The 15,433-nt window shown below is 42.4% G+C and overlaps 1 protein-coding gene across 6 annotated transcripts in view; it reads left to right on the top strand.

Moving 5' to 3' along the window:
* The window catches only part of chl1b (cell adhesion molecule L1-like b), a 149,929-nt gene that overhangs the window by 82,146 nt on the left and 52,350 nt on the right, over window positions 1–15,433 (top strand). For 5 of the 6 annotated variants that reach the window (XM_066663085.1, XM_066663089.1, XM_066663084.1 and 2 more), the window contains exons 2-9: window positions 2,662–2,855; window positions 4,197–4,214; window positions 7,601–7,709; window positions 8,905–9,095; window positions 9,673–9,795; window positions 11,232–11,402; window positions 13,715–13,747; window positions 14,310–14,421. In XM_066663085.1, the coding sequence (XP_066519182.1) occupies window positions 2,756–2,855; window positions 4,197–4,214; window positions 7,601–7,709; window positions 8,905–9,095; window positions 9,673–9,795; window positions 11,232–11,402; window positions 13,715–13,747; window positions 14,310–14,421 (857 nt within the window). In that variant the 5' untranslated portion in view covers window positions 2,662–2,755. The remainder of the gene's footprint in view (window positions 1–2,661; window positions 2,856–4,196; window positions 4,215–7,600; window positions 7,710–8,904; window positions 9,096–9,672; window positions 9,796–11,231; window positions 11,403–13,714; window positions 13,748–14,309; window positions 14,422–15,433) is intronic. The other variant, XM_066663086.1, reaches the window with a different exon arrangement.

Raw genomic sequence — 15,433 nt, 5'->3', positions numbered from 1 at the left:
AGAATGAATCACCGAGACACGAGAGGAAACATAAAAAAAAGAAATAAGGGCAAAGTAGAGCAGCAAATCTTGGTGTAAAATGACGGAGCGCCTTGTAAATGTGAACCTGTTAAAATGCGTTTATATTATGTGGAGGTTTAAAAGGCTTTTGCACTCACAAATCTCCTCTAAAAACACGGTTCTCTAAAGAAACCTTTATATTAAAAAAGTAATAGCAGATATAAAGCATTCTAACCTCTGTTTATGTCTAGGCCAGGCCAGTAGACCGCATCACAGAGCTGTTCTGGACTGGAGAGGACTCCGGGCTTTGATCTGTCTCTAAAAGGAAATTTTCCGTTTTCTTGCTGGCTTTAAATCTTAGGCAAAGTAATAAATAGAGGTGAGTGTAGACTCGTAAACGTACAAAACTACAGCGGTATCAGCTCAAAAAAAAGACTTAAATGGGCCAAATTATGTAGAACTGACTTGTTCAGTGCATGTGCACATTAATGTGTGAATCAGTAGCCTTCCAACCCACACACTGTGAATCAAGGCCACCCAGTTCTTTTTCTGTGTGCTGCTTAAGTCAGAAAACCAAGTCTGAGTCTCACTGAGTCTGTCCAATCACAGGGCTGGGCAAAGACAAGGTTAAATGTAGCAAAACAGACACAATGAGCACGGAGAAATAACAAAGAAAATGAGAACATGGTAGAAAGGGGACTGAGCAAAAATGGCAAAAAAAAAACTGCTGTGCACTCGGGGTCGGGGTGAACAGCGAGCGGCTCATTATCATTTAAAGGAACAGGCGCTGAAAGTGGCCGTTCTGAACAGGGCTGTTTACACAGGGGGAGAGCGCTGCTGTGGGGGTTGATCCTTGTGGTATTTTGAAAAAGCAGGTCAAAGGTGTTTCATTAAGAACCAGAACTGTGTTCCCTTGTGGAAAGGGAGAATGTGTTCACTTTAAATACTGAGTAAACTGTAGGAGTTTAGTGGAAGGGAAGAAGCTACATTCTTAGCAGAGTCTCTGGTCAAATGTTAGACGTGTAGAGGTTTATAAAAAGGTTCAATGGAGAAGGAGCTTGTATGCTGCCTGTCTTCACTCAGGTCCTTGCTGTCTGTCAGATAAGGAAAGGTTAGCGAGAGCACTGAACCCTCGGTGCGCTTGAATTAATCCAGAGAAGGGAAAACACAAAGAAAGGACCTTTATATGAGGGAAAAATCTTGACATTTAGCCACGGCTCATTTCCACAGGAATGGGTACAGTAAGGATGTGTGTCTCCGCTTGAATATCCAGGCAGCTGGGTGTTGGAAGCGAGCCTTGTGCCATTATTCCCGCTATTGTATCCGGCTAATCAGAACCTGTCTCTGTTATTGTGCCATGAATCCGTAATACAGAATAATTTCAGCAACATCTGCTGTGCATTATCATAGCCGCGGGAGGCTGCCTGTTTATTTATTTTTATGGTTTTTTTTTTTTTTTTTTTTTTTTGTATTTTGCATTCTGAAATAATGGGAAATGTGTGCCTGCCACTCACGGCAACAGAAAATAAACAGAGACGCAACATCTATCTCCAGGGAGTGCGCAAACCAAAGCTTTAATATGGAGATTCCCCTCGTTTTGAGGAAAATAGGAGTGAACTGCTGATGCAGGTGTGCTCCGTTGATGCACAGTGTGTGTGTGTGTGTGTGTACAGGGCATGTAGGTGTGTATTACTGAGCACTTACTGTGAGCATATGGTGGAGGAAACTAGTTGAGAAAATGATAAACACCCAGGCATTGCTGTGCAAACTTCAGAGGCCATGCTTCCAGTCAAAACTGCCATTACACACTCACTATGTGTTATAATTTCATTAATGTTTCGTGTGCACACACCAGTCTTGTACCAGCCAGTCTTAGTATTAGTTGATGTTGGTTTGAGCAAGTAATTATTATGAAAATAAATAAATAAATAAATATATATATATATATATATGTATTTATTCATTTTCTTATTCTTCAGACTGCGAATGCTAGGCCTACATCCCCCCCATAAATCATGGACCCTGGTTACCTGCAGATTGACACTATATTGCAATATTGCAGTGACCAGAATGCCCCACAAGAGGGAGAGATTATAGATAAAGAGAATTATTGAATTTTCAATTAAAAAAATGAATATGGCTCTAAACTTAAGGAAAGATATACACATAAAGACTGTCAGATGAACCCCACTTAAAGTTTTCAGAGCTTCAAGAGTGTGGAGGGAAACCAGCTGCACACTCACAGCTGTTTGTGGCCATGCGTCAGTGTCAGAAGACAGTTCCTCACTATGGGTCTATTATGGGAAGCCCGTTCTTATAAAAAGGAAACAGATACAAAAGAAGAAAACTGGCTGACCACCCCAGAGCCCAGACCTCAGCGACCCTTAATGTTATAATGTATCATCAGAAGTAGAACATTAAATGCAACTTCTGAGACTGAACTTTTGAGGCATGGCTTCAGATGCCTTTGCAAAATGTGAATGGTTAATTGCTGTGATGAATGGCAAGGGAATACATTGGACAGGGTGGTCTCTGATTTGTGCACAGTGCTGCAAGTGTGTGTGCATGTGTGAGAGAGAGTGATTAAGGTGTGTTTCGCACCTACTGACTCTGAGCATCTGATGTGTGGGTGGTAACAGTGTGTGTGTGTGTCTCATACAGGTGACGAGTCCCTCATTACTCCTGGAGTGAGATGCACTGAGAGCTGGTTGACGCCAGTGTTTTCCTCCACTCTGCTTTGAGGGCGTGGCCAGTGATGCGGTTGCCGTGGAGACTGGGCGTGGCCCTCCTCTTGGGAGTGATTCTCAATGCCAGCTGTTGGCAGTTCACCAGTGCCCTGGACATCCCGCTGGAAGGTGAGTTAATGTTCAAACCCTGTTAAAGAATGTTTTATGCACTGAGAAGTGTAATCGATATTTTAATAATCATATAAACACCAATCAGCCAAAAGATTAAAATAACCTACTTGTTTCTACACTCACTGTCCATTCTCTCAGCTCCACTGACCACACAGGAGCACTTTGTAGTTCTACAATTACAGACTGTAGTTCAGCTGTTGCTCTGCATACTTTGTTAGCCCCATTTCACTCAGCACCCCCACAGAGCAGGTGTGATGTGGTGGTGGATCATTCTCAGCGCTGCAGTGACACTGACGTGGTGGTGGTGTGTTAGTGTGTGTTGTGCTGGTGTAGAGTGGATCAGACACAGCAGTGCTGCTGGAGTTTTTAAACCCCTCAGTGTCTGGACTGAGAACAGTCCACCGACCAAAAACATCCAGCTGACAGCGTCCTGTGTCACTGATGAAGGACTAGAGGACGACAGACACACACTGTGCAGCGACAGATGAGCTACTGTCTCTGACTTTACATCTACAAGGTGGACCAACGAGGGAGGAGTGTCTCACAGAGTGGACAGAGAGTGGACACAGGGTTTAAAACTCCAGCAGTGCTTAAAAATTCTGGAACACCCCACAAAACATTATGACTATCACAGTCTGGCCCTGTTCACTCACTCTTTAATATATGCCACACCCACCTCCACTCCCAGGGCAGGGGCCACTGGAACCAGATGACCAATGTTATTCTCTCCACTTGTCAGTGGTTTTAATCTTCTGGCTGAATGGTGTATACGGTTATGTTCTTAGTAAATATTTAATGTGTTAGTGTAGTAATGCAGTGACACCCAGATGTTCTGCTCTTCCAGAGTACACTAAACATCAAACATCTGTTTAAATATTAAATATATGTTTTATTAAAAACAATACCAATACGGTTCTGATAATACTGTGCTCCCCTGGTTACTATCTTCATTTCAGTGATAATATTTCATATGGACATTCAGACGCAGGATCAGTCGTATGTGCTTTAATCAGGTATCAGTTTTTGTACTGGTTTGTGTTCTGCTGTTGCCTTGGAAACCAGATGTGGGTACTTTTTTCCAACTGTTAAATTATTCACAGTAAATCTTTGGGGCCTCAATAATATCATCTATAGAGAGCAGTTCTGTTCCTGAGTTGCTCACTTCAGATTCTGTTTAAGTCGATCCTGCGCCAGTTTAATTATTTATCAGGGAGAGTCTGTGCCTGTTTTTCAGATGCCCTCTGGAGTCTTAACAAAACACTGCATGTTTATCTCTTTGTTTGTTTGTTTGTTTGTTCGTCTGCCTCCCTGCTGCCCCTGCTGGATGTTCTGTTCTAGTTTTAAGTCACATGAACCGTAAGTTTATAACTGTATATGTTTATGGTGCCCTGTGCAGATTTAACGACCACCACATTCTCCTTCTTAATCTCGCGGCTGTCTGGTCAGCTGATCGATCACATGACCCCATCCCACCAGGAGCATCACTCATTAGTTTCTGTAGAAAATGGCATCAGATTTGGAGAGTTACTCATTCCAGAAATTGATCAATCGCTCATCTACTGTGTGTGTGTGTAGTAGTTTATTGTGTTTCATTGTGCTTGGTTTTGTCATGATTGCAGTGTTTGTAGCTGCATTGTGGGGGGATAGATTGTAAATAATGTGCGCTATAAGTATTTTGAACTCCTAGATGCTTAAAATGAGCTTGATTTCACAAATGAACAATAGGTTGTAATGGCGCCCTGGGGTTTGTGAAATTTGATTTATTGGACTCTATTAGATAAGATATTTACCATTTTATCAAGACCAGCCATCAGAGGTATGTAGAGGATCCTCAATCTATACTCACATAACTATTGTTAAGTGACTTATGTATGAATGAATCTGCTTTTACAAAAAAAAAAAAAAAAAAAACCCTCAGCACAGAGTGTCTCCTAGAACCTCTTAGAACTTCCAGCATCCATCAGCAGAGGAACCAGTGTTAGACCAAAATCTCCTGTGGTGTGAAGTGGTTGATTGTAGAGAAACTCAAGCCACTTTTTCACATTCACATTAATCCAGGACTGTTCCGGAATTTACCCAGAGGAGCTGTATGTATGGATGCAAACACCTGCAATGTTTGTCCTGGACTTGGCAGACTTTGCCCTTCCAGCACTGTAACAAAATCTCTGGGTATATTCTGAGTGACAGTGTGTGTGAATGGAGGCGCTAATGTCCCGGAGTACCCTGCACATGCTGCACAATTTCCTCACCACACCTAAAGCAAGTGCTCAATTTCCCTCTGCAGTGTACCGTACAATGTCCCTAATGTATGTCCAAAATTATGTAGACACCCCTAAAATGTATTTAGTTACATTAATGTTGACTCAACCAATGTGTTTCAGCCCACTGCACATAAACAGTGTTTACTTCCCTCAGCGGCTATGGTCACCTCAACATTTCTGGCATCTAATTATCCCATTTTTATTGCAATTCTACTTATTTTTCTCTGGGAGAAGAGTTAAATAGGGAGTTGTTCTTGCTATGACTAATGATTTGGGGAGAAAACTGGGGAGATAATAAATAAATAAATAAATAAATAAATAAATAAATAAATAAAAAGATGTAGTTAGGAGGCACATATCTTTGCTGAGCTACTAGGGCTACCATTAAGGCTATAGTTTCAGTCTTCAGAAAGACTTTTGCTGATCATATGGCCATAGGTTTATGACATGCATTTGGCAAGCTCTTTATACCGTTTTTAGTGTATAACTGCCCTTAAAGAAAAACTAGGTAGTATTTTCCCCTTACAATTACAACTTAATAATCACTGTGACCCTCCACTGAGCTGTATTTCGGAGACTATAACCTCTGTGTTTGCTACTCAATGCTCAGCACTGCAGAAATTGGACTATGTAACATGTAGAGGAGGGTAGGACAACTGCCCTGGTCCCTCCCCCTCCCTTTTGATTTCAAAGACTGTGCTACGAAAGTGATTTACACTCTGCAACTCTAGAGGGAGCCTATGAGCAGAAATACTAAATCTTACCTAGTGTCCCTTTAAACCTCCACAGACAAATCCCAAAGGCAGGAATAATCTGTTCGTTAGAGTTAGTGCACACTCTCGTCCGTAATCACCAGCCGACTGTTTACTCCACCCCAGGCCGAGGTTCTGCTGTTGATTATGATTACAGTTCTGCTGATTATTTTTGTCCTCCAGTCCATTATTCTGTTTACCATTGTCCACAGCTTGTGGCGCTGATTTGACCCAAGGAGCTCTGAGAGCCGCTGATTGGGAATGAAGGACTAAGGTCACTCTAGGTCCCACGCATCATCATCTTCATCATTGTCATCAGCATCATAATCCAGAGACATTAATTACTGTGAGAGCAGCAAAGAGGAATTCCACCTTTCGAAATGTTAGTCTAATTTAAAGGTTGAGAAGTAAACAAGAGAAACTTATGGTGCTTTTCCACTGCATGGTCCCTACTTGGCTCGCCTCGACTCGTTTGCTTTTCCATTCGGCAAATCTGGTACCTGGTCCACGGAACCGGGTACTCTTACATTCTCTGCTTGCACCTGGTACAAAATTAGCAGAGTAGGTACTAAATGTGTCGTGTAAATTTGCAGAGTGATGATTGGCCAGAGAGACTTGTTTACACAGCAAAATGCAGACGTCCAGCACAAACTCACTAAAATAATATTTTATTTAATTTATCCACCTCACAACAAATGTGGGTTTTTTTAAGAGTTTCAAATGCATCAAAAGGCTGACGAAAAACTCCAGTGAGAGACAACGGTGCAACAATAAAAACTCAAAAAAACCCAAAACAACATGTGAATACACAACGAATAACAGCACCTAATGTTACTGCTGTCGTTGTTGTTGTTGTTTTCAAAGCCCATGGATCCCATTAGAGGCAGGGGTTTGTAGCATCACCGGCTACATTTTGTGGGGGGAGCTGTGGTAGTGGACAGACGATTAGGCTCAGGTTTCTTTAAAGTGGTGGTGAATGGAACCAGGCGTCTTGGAACATTGATGACGGTAAAATGCAGTTACACCGCGTGTCCAGAAATTTGTAGACACTCGTGACAAAGACAACTTGTAAAGTCTCTATAGGAAACCGTGCTTCAGAGCTTGTGCACATTAGCTTAAGGCCACCGGGTTAGATGTGAAGTATTGTCTAGAAGAGTAAAAACACCCCAAGATCAGGCTCAGGCACATTTGAACTCTGAAGAGATGGAGCTCAATCCAGTACCTCATCACCTCAGTAATGGTCTTGTGACTGAACGTCTCACCTGAAAAGCACCTGAGCAGGTCGTTTACACTGTTGTTTGGCCATGTAGTGTATTAGTGCTCAGACGTTATATTCATAATGTCACTGTCCAAAGAAAAATATCTCCCTCATAAATAGTAACTTTACAGAAGGAAATAAATAAAATGACTTTATTTATTTATTCCCATCCTGAGATTTTCAAAAAAGTAAAGTAAAAATCCACAAAAGTGGAGATTTTGGACAGCGATGATAACCATTTTATGTGACAGCTTTCTGTATTGGAGCTTTTAGAGGCAGTGAACTCCCAGACGTCTGGTTCCTATCACTCAAAACTGCTTTGTTTACGTCTGAATCCTTTACTTACGCCGAAATTGTGAGAAATCGGAAAAGGGTGGACTTCCCCTTTAAGGCGCCCGGGTCTGTGTATATCCATCTCCTTCTGCTGTGTAATGGTGAAGTAAGTGAATCTCCTGTGGTCTCTTTACCCAGTTGAACAGCTGCCCTCCATCACGGAGCAGTCTCCAGCCTCTCTCATCGCTTTCCCCTTTGATGAAAGCTTCACCGTGAAGTGTGAAGCTACAGGCAACCCTGAGCCAGAGTAAGCACCCACCCACCCTTCCACCCATCTCTCCCCAAACACACACACACACACCCAGGGCACACACATGTCTCATTAGATCTGACAAACGTGTCAGAAAATATCAACTGCATCTTCAGCATTTCAAAAGCATGTTTCAAAGCCTTTCCTGAGCAAATGATGTCATTTCAGATACAACCACCTTAATTTGGAGCCTCCTGTCTGCATACACCTCGCGGTCTGATGCACAGTTCAGTCAGTGTATTCAGCGCAAAGGGTTAATCTTATCTCCCTTATGAAGAAGAACTGAAATTATAAGATTCTATTCTTAAACTCAAGGATACTTTACTGATACAAACCAACAGCGAATGAAACATAAATTCCACACAGTTCCCCATTTGGGAGACTGAAGCCGGGTCAGCAGCTCCATTAGCAGTGCTGTGTCTGATCCACTCATGGCATCACCACACTACTGTTGCTGCAGCGCTGAGAACGATCCACCAGTCAAACCATTCCTGCTCTCTGGGGGTCCTGACCATCGAGGGACAAGGAGAAGCGGGGCTAGCAGTGTTTAAAATCGAATGATTTACTATCAATGAACAGGTTTTAACCCTTTTAGAAACTTTATAAAGATAATCTTATTCCAAAGTGGTACCATTGTGTTTTTCATTTTTTCATTGGGCAGATACTTACGAATTATGGCTTAAAGCAATGTAGTGTTTTATTTATTATTAGGATTATTTGTAAATAAACTAATACCATGTATTCATCTAATAATGAGATATATTAGATATCGTCACTGTCCAATTAAAACCATGTATCTGTGGATTCTGAGTTTACTGCATCACAGGAATGCAGCATGTCCTTCACACTGTGGTAAAACTTCATGATGAATGGACCAATAGAAATGCTCCAAAATGACATGGAATATATTTACATTTACCCCCCCCCCCCCCCCCCCAAACCTTCTTCTGTAAAGTTACTGTTTTGGGTGATACATGCTTTTAATTGGACAGCGACGATATATTGCTCCTATACCTTTTCCATCTCTAAAGTGTAGGAATTCTAAACAGTTGCTGTACTGTGACGCAAGGTACTAGCCCTTGTACAGAACCAGAGAGGATGTATAGCGCTGTGGCGTCTTTAAAGACAGATAAAGAAGCTTTACACACTGCAGATTTTCTTAAAGCCTGAGTTTCTCTGTTTCTATTTTCAGATTCAGGTGGACGAAGAATGGCCAGGACTTTGACCCTTACCAAGACCCGAGGTTGATAACCGAGGAAGACTTTGGGACATTCGTGATTCCCAATAATGGGAATCTCACGGAATTCCAGGGCATCTATCAGTGCTATGCCTCAAACAAGCTGGGAACAGCCATGTCGCAGGAAATCGAATTCATTGTTCCCAGTGAGTCACGTCCATTTCTTCCATTTCAGGATTCCATTACAGTTCTTTCAGTGTGATTTAAAGAAGGGGATCCGCTGAAATGGACGCTCTGTTCCTCAGGGAGTTGTGAAGGAGTGGAAGGGGGTGGGGGTAGGTTGTATTTGCCCGCCACGAAACCCCAGAGCATTGTTCTCTCTTCATCATGTTTGTGTGTGTGGACCTTGAGGACGGAGCCGGTGAAAAATGGAGAGACCGGTCTGTTCATCAAACTCCCAGATACATTCCTCACTGTGCTCTAAAAGCTACCTCATCAATCTCCCCTCGCTGGAACCAGGCCGTAGGGGGCAGCAGTGACAAAACTCGGCCACTTTTCAGTCACTCACAGCGGTTTGACGCGAGGTGGTGCAGCAGTAATGGCGTGTGTTATTACTGTGCTTTGGGATCAAGGCCGGGAAAGTGCTGTAAATCAAGTCTGCTTTATTTCGCTTGGGAAGAAGAACCAAGCTGCTTGCTGCCCCCTGCTGGCGAGGTGTAAAAGTACACTCACATGAAGCCACATATATATTGAGCATTTTGCATTTTGACTTCTTTTCCCCAGATGTTCCCAAGTTCCCAAAAGAGAAAATCGAGCCACTGCAGGTGGAAGAGGGTCAGCCGGTCATTCTCGAGTGCAATCCACCCAAAGGAATCCCTCCGCTGCAGATTTACTGGATGACCATCAGTGAGTCACAAACTTACAAATCAGTTTAATTCTAATAATGCGCCACTTTTCAGAGGAATAATTAAAGCAATGAAACTGCTTGCAAGTGCTTGCAAATGGCTAAAACAAGCAATAAGTGAATATCCATAGCATTGTTTAAGAGTTATAAAGCCTTTATTGTTGTACAGTGTAAGATTTACATAAATACACGCTTATGGAGTGAATTCTGTGTCAACATTTTTACTATTAATCCTAGAATCAAGAGCAGAAAGTATATATTGTGAATGCAAAACAGAAAAAAGTATAATTTTAAACTATTATTGGTTACTCTTTGCAGTGAGCTGATGCTGATTTTTGTCTTTACTTTCCTTGTTTTTGCTTTTTTGGATATCGCCAGCATTTCAAAGTTATAATTCTATTTCCTGCCGGCAGGTGTCGCAAATATCCGCTCGTTCTAATCCTCTGTTATTCAGTTACGCGCAAAATTTTAAACACACACTAAAACGGTTAGAAACTCATCAACTGTCCACAGCCTGACACAACTGAGCGAGCTGTGGGAAAGCTCATTCCGCCATGTTTGAAAAGGCTTGTGGGCGTGGCTAGGTCCCAGAAGCGGGTTCAGAGCACCCATCAGTGACCAATGGAACGCCTTCTTCTAAGACCCTCCCACATGTGAAACTGGCCTCAGAACTCAAGCAAAAAGTAAAATACCTGACCGAAAAGAAAGGAAAAAAAGAGAAAGCAAAATACAAACAAAAATCAGTATCAAATAACAACAAAAAGTAAAAAGGTAACCAAATATATTTTTAAAAATATACTTTTCATATTTTTTATTTCTGTTTTGGATACACAACATTATTTGGATACACAACACAAGATTTATTATTGCTTTTGTAAAACTTTTGACACAAAATTCACTCCACACACACTATCCACATAGTCTCAGTTGAAGGACAGTGCTTTATATTCAGTACATTGTCCCTGTCACAGCACCCAGGCATTGGGATTCTCATAGACCACAGGGAAAGTGCCCCCTGTTGGCCTCACCAGCACAATTCCAGCAGCAACCCAAGCTTTCCTAGGAGGTCTTTCATCCAAATACTGGAACAGATCTGCTCAGCTTCAGTGGATCTGCATGCTCTTTTATTCGGGTGCTATGGTTGCTGGGATTTTTATCTTCACAAGTGTTTTTTAATTATGTTAGTCTTAACAGAATTTATTCTTACACTATTGCTGAAGGTTTGAGGACGTTGCTTCTAATGAGATTCTCCTTCATAATGTGTAACGTCACTGCAGATTTACAGGGACCATTGTGCAGAATGCACTGTAACTGATCCATGACACGTCATATTTATTCATGCAGTGTTCGTATGTGTGTAACCATAGCCTCTGTACATTTGCTAGAATAATTCCATGACCCTGAAGTTTGTGCTCTGTGTGTCCTCCCCTCTCCAAAGGCCTACAGCACATAGAGCAGGACGAGAGAGTGTCTGTGGGTCTGAATGGAAACCTGTACTTCTCCAACGCTGTTCACACAGACAGCCGGAGGGACTACTGCTGCTTCGCCGCGTTCCCCCGGATACGGACCATCGTCCAGAAAACAGCCATGTCCGTCATCGTCACCAACAGTATGTCACATCTCGCCACGTTAGTGGTAACACTCATAGAGTGTGTGGTAAAACTCCTTTAATAGCAGTTCAAAACATTAGCTGACCTTTTTTTCATGATGAAACGCCAATAGAAAGGGTTCAGAAGTTTGCTCCATAAATTCTACCTCATTAATAATAATAAAGCACCTCCTTGTGTTTACACTCTCTGTCCCCGAACTGTAAGTGTGCACCAGGGGTCAGTGGAAAATCACATACACTTGATTTCTCACTATTATTTTAAAGTGACTACTGTGTAGATACAAGCTTAGATACAAGTCTTAGTCCGGACCAAACAAGAAAATGAAACAATTATACATTTTCCTCCTGGTTTGGTTCGAGTTCACACTGACACATTAAAAATTGACACAAAGTAAGTAAAAAACAGTGACATATGTTTGAATTTTTCAAGCCTGTCGTCAGAGTCGTATAATTTTATGTGCATTTCAGACGCCTGAGACCTGTTGTGTCCATTCTGTGTTTGATTGCTGTGTTTTTGAGCTTGTTGTTTTGCACTGCTCTGCATTAAAGCTGCAATCAGGGACTTTTAATTCAAACTCAGCTCTATTTAAAAGACAATGGCCCTTTTCCCAAAGCAGCTTTACAGAAATGTGTTTCCAAACTCTCAGACACGGGAAACACTGACAAGAAAAGACTCCCTGAAACCGAAAGGAAAAACCTGGAGTGGATCCTAGTCTCAAAAGGAGTGAAACAAGTAGCAAAACAAAGCAAAAACACCCACGAGAGTAATGACTTTAGAAGCAAAACCTTATCTTTACATTAAAAATGAAAAACACATTAACGTGTTTTAATGAGGAAAACAAAGTTTTCATTCATTCATTGTCTGTAAGCGCTAATCCAGTTCAGGGTCACGGTGGGTCCAGAGCCTACCTGGAATCATTGGGCGCAAGGCGGGAATACACCCTGGAGGGGGCGCCAGTCCTTCACAGGGCAACACACACACTCACAGTCACATCTGTGGACACTTTTGAGTCACCAATCCAACTACCAACGTGTGTTTTGGTGCGTGGGAGGAAACCGGAGCACCCAGAAGAAACCCACGCAGACACAGGGAGAACACACCACACTCTTCACAGACAGTCACCTGGAGGAAACCCACGCAGACACAGGGAGAACACACCACACTCCTCACAGACAGTCACCCGGAGGAAACCCACGCAGACACAGGGAGAACACACCACACTCTTCACAGACAGTCACCCGGAGGAAACCCACGCAGACACAGGGAGAACACACCACACTCCTCACAGACAGTCACCCGGAGGAAACCCACGCAGACACAGGGAGAACACACCACACTCTTCACAGACAGTCACCCGGAAGAAACCCACACAGACACAGGGAGAACACACCACACTCCTCACAGACAGTCACCTGGAGGAAACCCACACAGACACAGGGAGAACACACCACACTCCTCACAGACAGTCACCTGGAGGAAACCCACACAGACACAGGGAGAACACACCACACTCCTCACAGACAGTCACCCGGAGGAAACCCACGCAGACACAGGGAGAACACACCACACTCTTCACAGACAGTCACCCGGAAGAAACCCACACAGACACAGGGAGAACACACCACACTCCTCACAGACAGTCACCTGGAGGAAACCCACACAGACACAGGGAGAACACACCACACTGCTCAAAGACAGTCACCCGGAGCGGGACTTGAACCCACAACCTCCAGGATGCTGGAGCTGTGTGACTGTGACACCTACCTGCTGCTCCACCGTGACACCCACTGAGTTGTCAAACACTTTATAATACAAATACAAATAATATTAAAAATACACATTCCATTATTTCATTTCCAATAACACAGTGTTCATCCACAGTTTGGGCCAGTTTTCCAGGCCCAGATTAAGCCTAAGCCCGAGTAAAGACATCTAGAGGTGTAACAGACTGTTCCCAGTAGAGTTTAGTCCCAGATTTAAGCCATGTCTATGAAATAAACCCCTAGAGTGGTTTGTTTAAATATGTTTATAACCCAGATGATTCCTGGACGCACCATGACCCTGAACAGAACGAAATGGTTACTGAAGATGAATAAATGAATAGACAATAGCAAACAGGAAAGTGAGGTATCTGAAGTATTCAGAGGAAGATGCCACAGCTGGATTCAAATCCCTGACTGCACCTTTAATCACTGCAGCCAGGTGTTGCTGTATCTCATTTGTTGTTCGTTGCATGTTTTATTTTAAGTTTATTTTTTGTGCATCTATGTGTTTTCTGTCATTCCCCCCCCCCCCCATCTCTTCATTTCAGCCAAGTCAATGAGTGGCTCCGGCTATGGCGCTGGTGAGTGCTGCTACCCTGGAATTTTTTGAGAGACATGGCTATATACAATGTGGCCAAATGTTTGTGGACACCTGCTCATCCAAAAGCTGATAAATGGTAGCAGTAGGATGGTAGCATCTTCTGGGAAGACTTTACATTAGATTCGATTGCACAACACTCCAGCCCTTCCCAGATGTATTGGATGGAGTTCCACTGCTCCACAGCTCAATGGGTTAGGCCTGTGTATGTCACTAGCCCACACAAGGCTCGGAGAACGTATAGGCTCGTGTGTAGCTGATCCACATTTTCCTGTTTCATAATATTAATGTATATTAACGCAGGTGTGTTCATTTTAAACATAACCGCCACTAAACATAATTTGTGTCTACAAACATTTGGACATGTAGTGGTATTACAGTCTGAGGCATCTGTTAGACACACTGAAACTATTGTTGCTCTTTTATCCAGCGCCATATTGCAGCATTTGTGTTTAATAAAGACAAACTGATGAATCAACGCATGTGTTTGTGAGCAGAGGTTTAGTATAATCCTTCCTCATATGGTCTCCCTTATTTCTACTCAGCGAACGCCATTCTGGAGAGAAAACCCAGCCTCCTGTCGCCCCCTGGTGACCGGACCTACACACACTTGGTCAAAGGAGAGGAGCTGTTGCTGGAGTGCATCGGGGAAGGCTTGTGAGTAACAGTTCCTTTGGTGCTAGATATTCGTCAAGAGTACTAGACATTTAAGCTGTTTTATAATCCAGTTATAATCCAGTGTGTTACAGCACACACACACACATATTTACACATACATTTCTCTTTTTTTATTTTATTTTATTTTATTTTTTTGTCAGATTTGGTTGTATAACACAATTCAACTACACCACTAAATGAAACTACACTAGCCAGAGTACTAACACAGATCACCAAAAGACAAGCAAACCACAACAGCACCAAATCACAGGGTTAAATTAGAATCATTAAATTAAATTTAAGAAATTAAAACAGTTGCTGTAAATGACCTACACTGCACTAATCTGGCCCCACTGTCAGGGCTCTGCCAGCTGCATTCTGATTGGTATGGCATCCCAGACAGCGAGGATATATCGGTCCACTGGCATAAAAAAGTCTGGCACACCACTGACTGTAGACCACTGCTGGTCCACCATCGCACCACTCAGATTACTGTCCTGTACAGGATAGAACTCATTTATAATCTCCTCAGACAGATTTTACATTCACAGAGACTTTTATTCTGGAAAACAAACTAATACAAATATTACCAACAACTCTGAGAGATATAATAATGAGTATAAGCCTGATATAAAATGATTAAATGATAAAAATGTTGACAATGTGCTGGATTAAGATTATTTACTGATCTTATTTATAAAGAATAACAAAACAAACCTAATGAAGGGAAAAATGTAAATTGGACTGTGAATAGAAAAGTGCCAAAATGTGGCATTTTGTCTAAAATTCTGTTTAATCAGCAGTGGACACTTTGTAAAACACTAGTGGACCACCAACTTTGCCCTCAGTGGGTCAACAGTGGTCCACCGTCTCCTTGTTATCAGGGATTGCGTTCTGTGTATCGTTTTCTAAAGGCTCTGGTCCATCGTCAAGCCACCTTCTACACATTGTGATTGGTCCTTATGCGTGTCAGTCAAATTTATTTTCCTGCAGTAGTAGGCGGTTCTTGGAT

The sequence above is a fragment of the Hoplias malabaricus genome, chromosome 3 (assembly GCF_029633855.1).
Source record: "Hoplias malabaricus isolate fHopMal1 chromosome 3, fHopMal1.hap1, whole genome shotgun sequence".
Classification (NCBI taxonomy): domain Eukaryota; kingdom Metazoa; phylum Chordata; class Actinopteri; order Characiformes; family Erythrinidae; genus Hoplias; species Hoplias malabaricus.
Note: the sequence above shows the minus strand (reverse complement) of the source record. Positions and strands in the feature narration are given on the sequence as shown.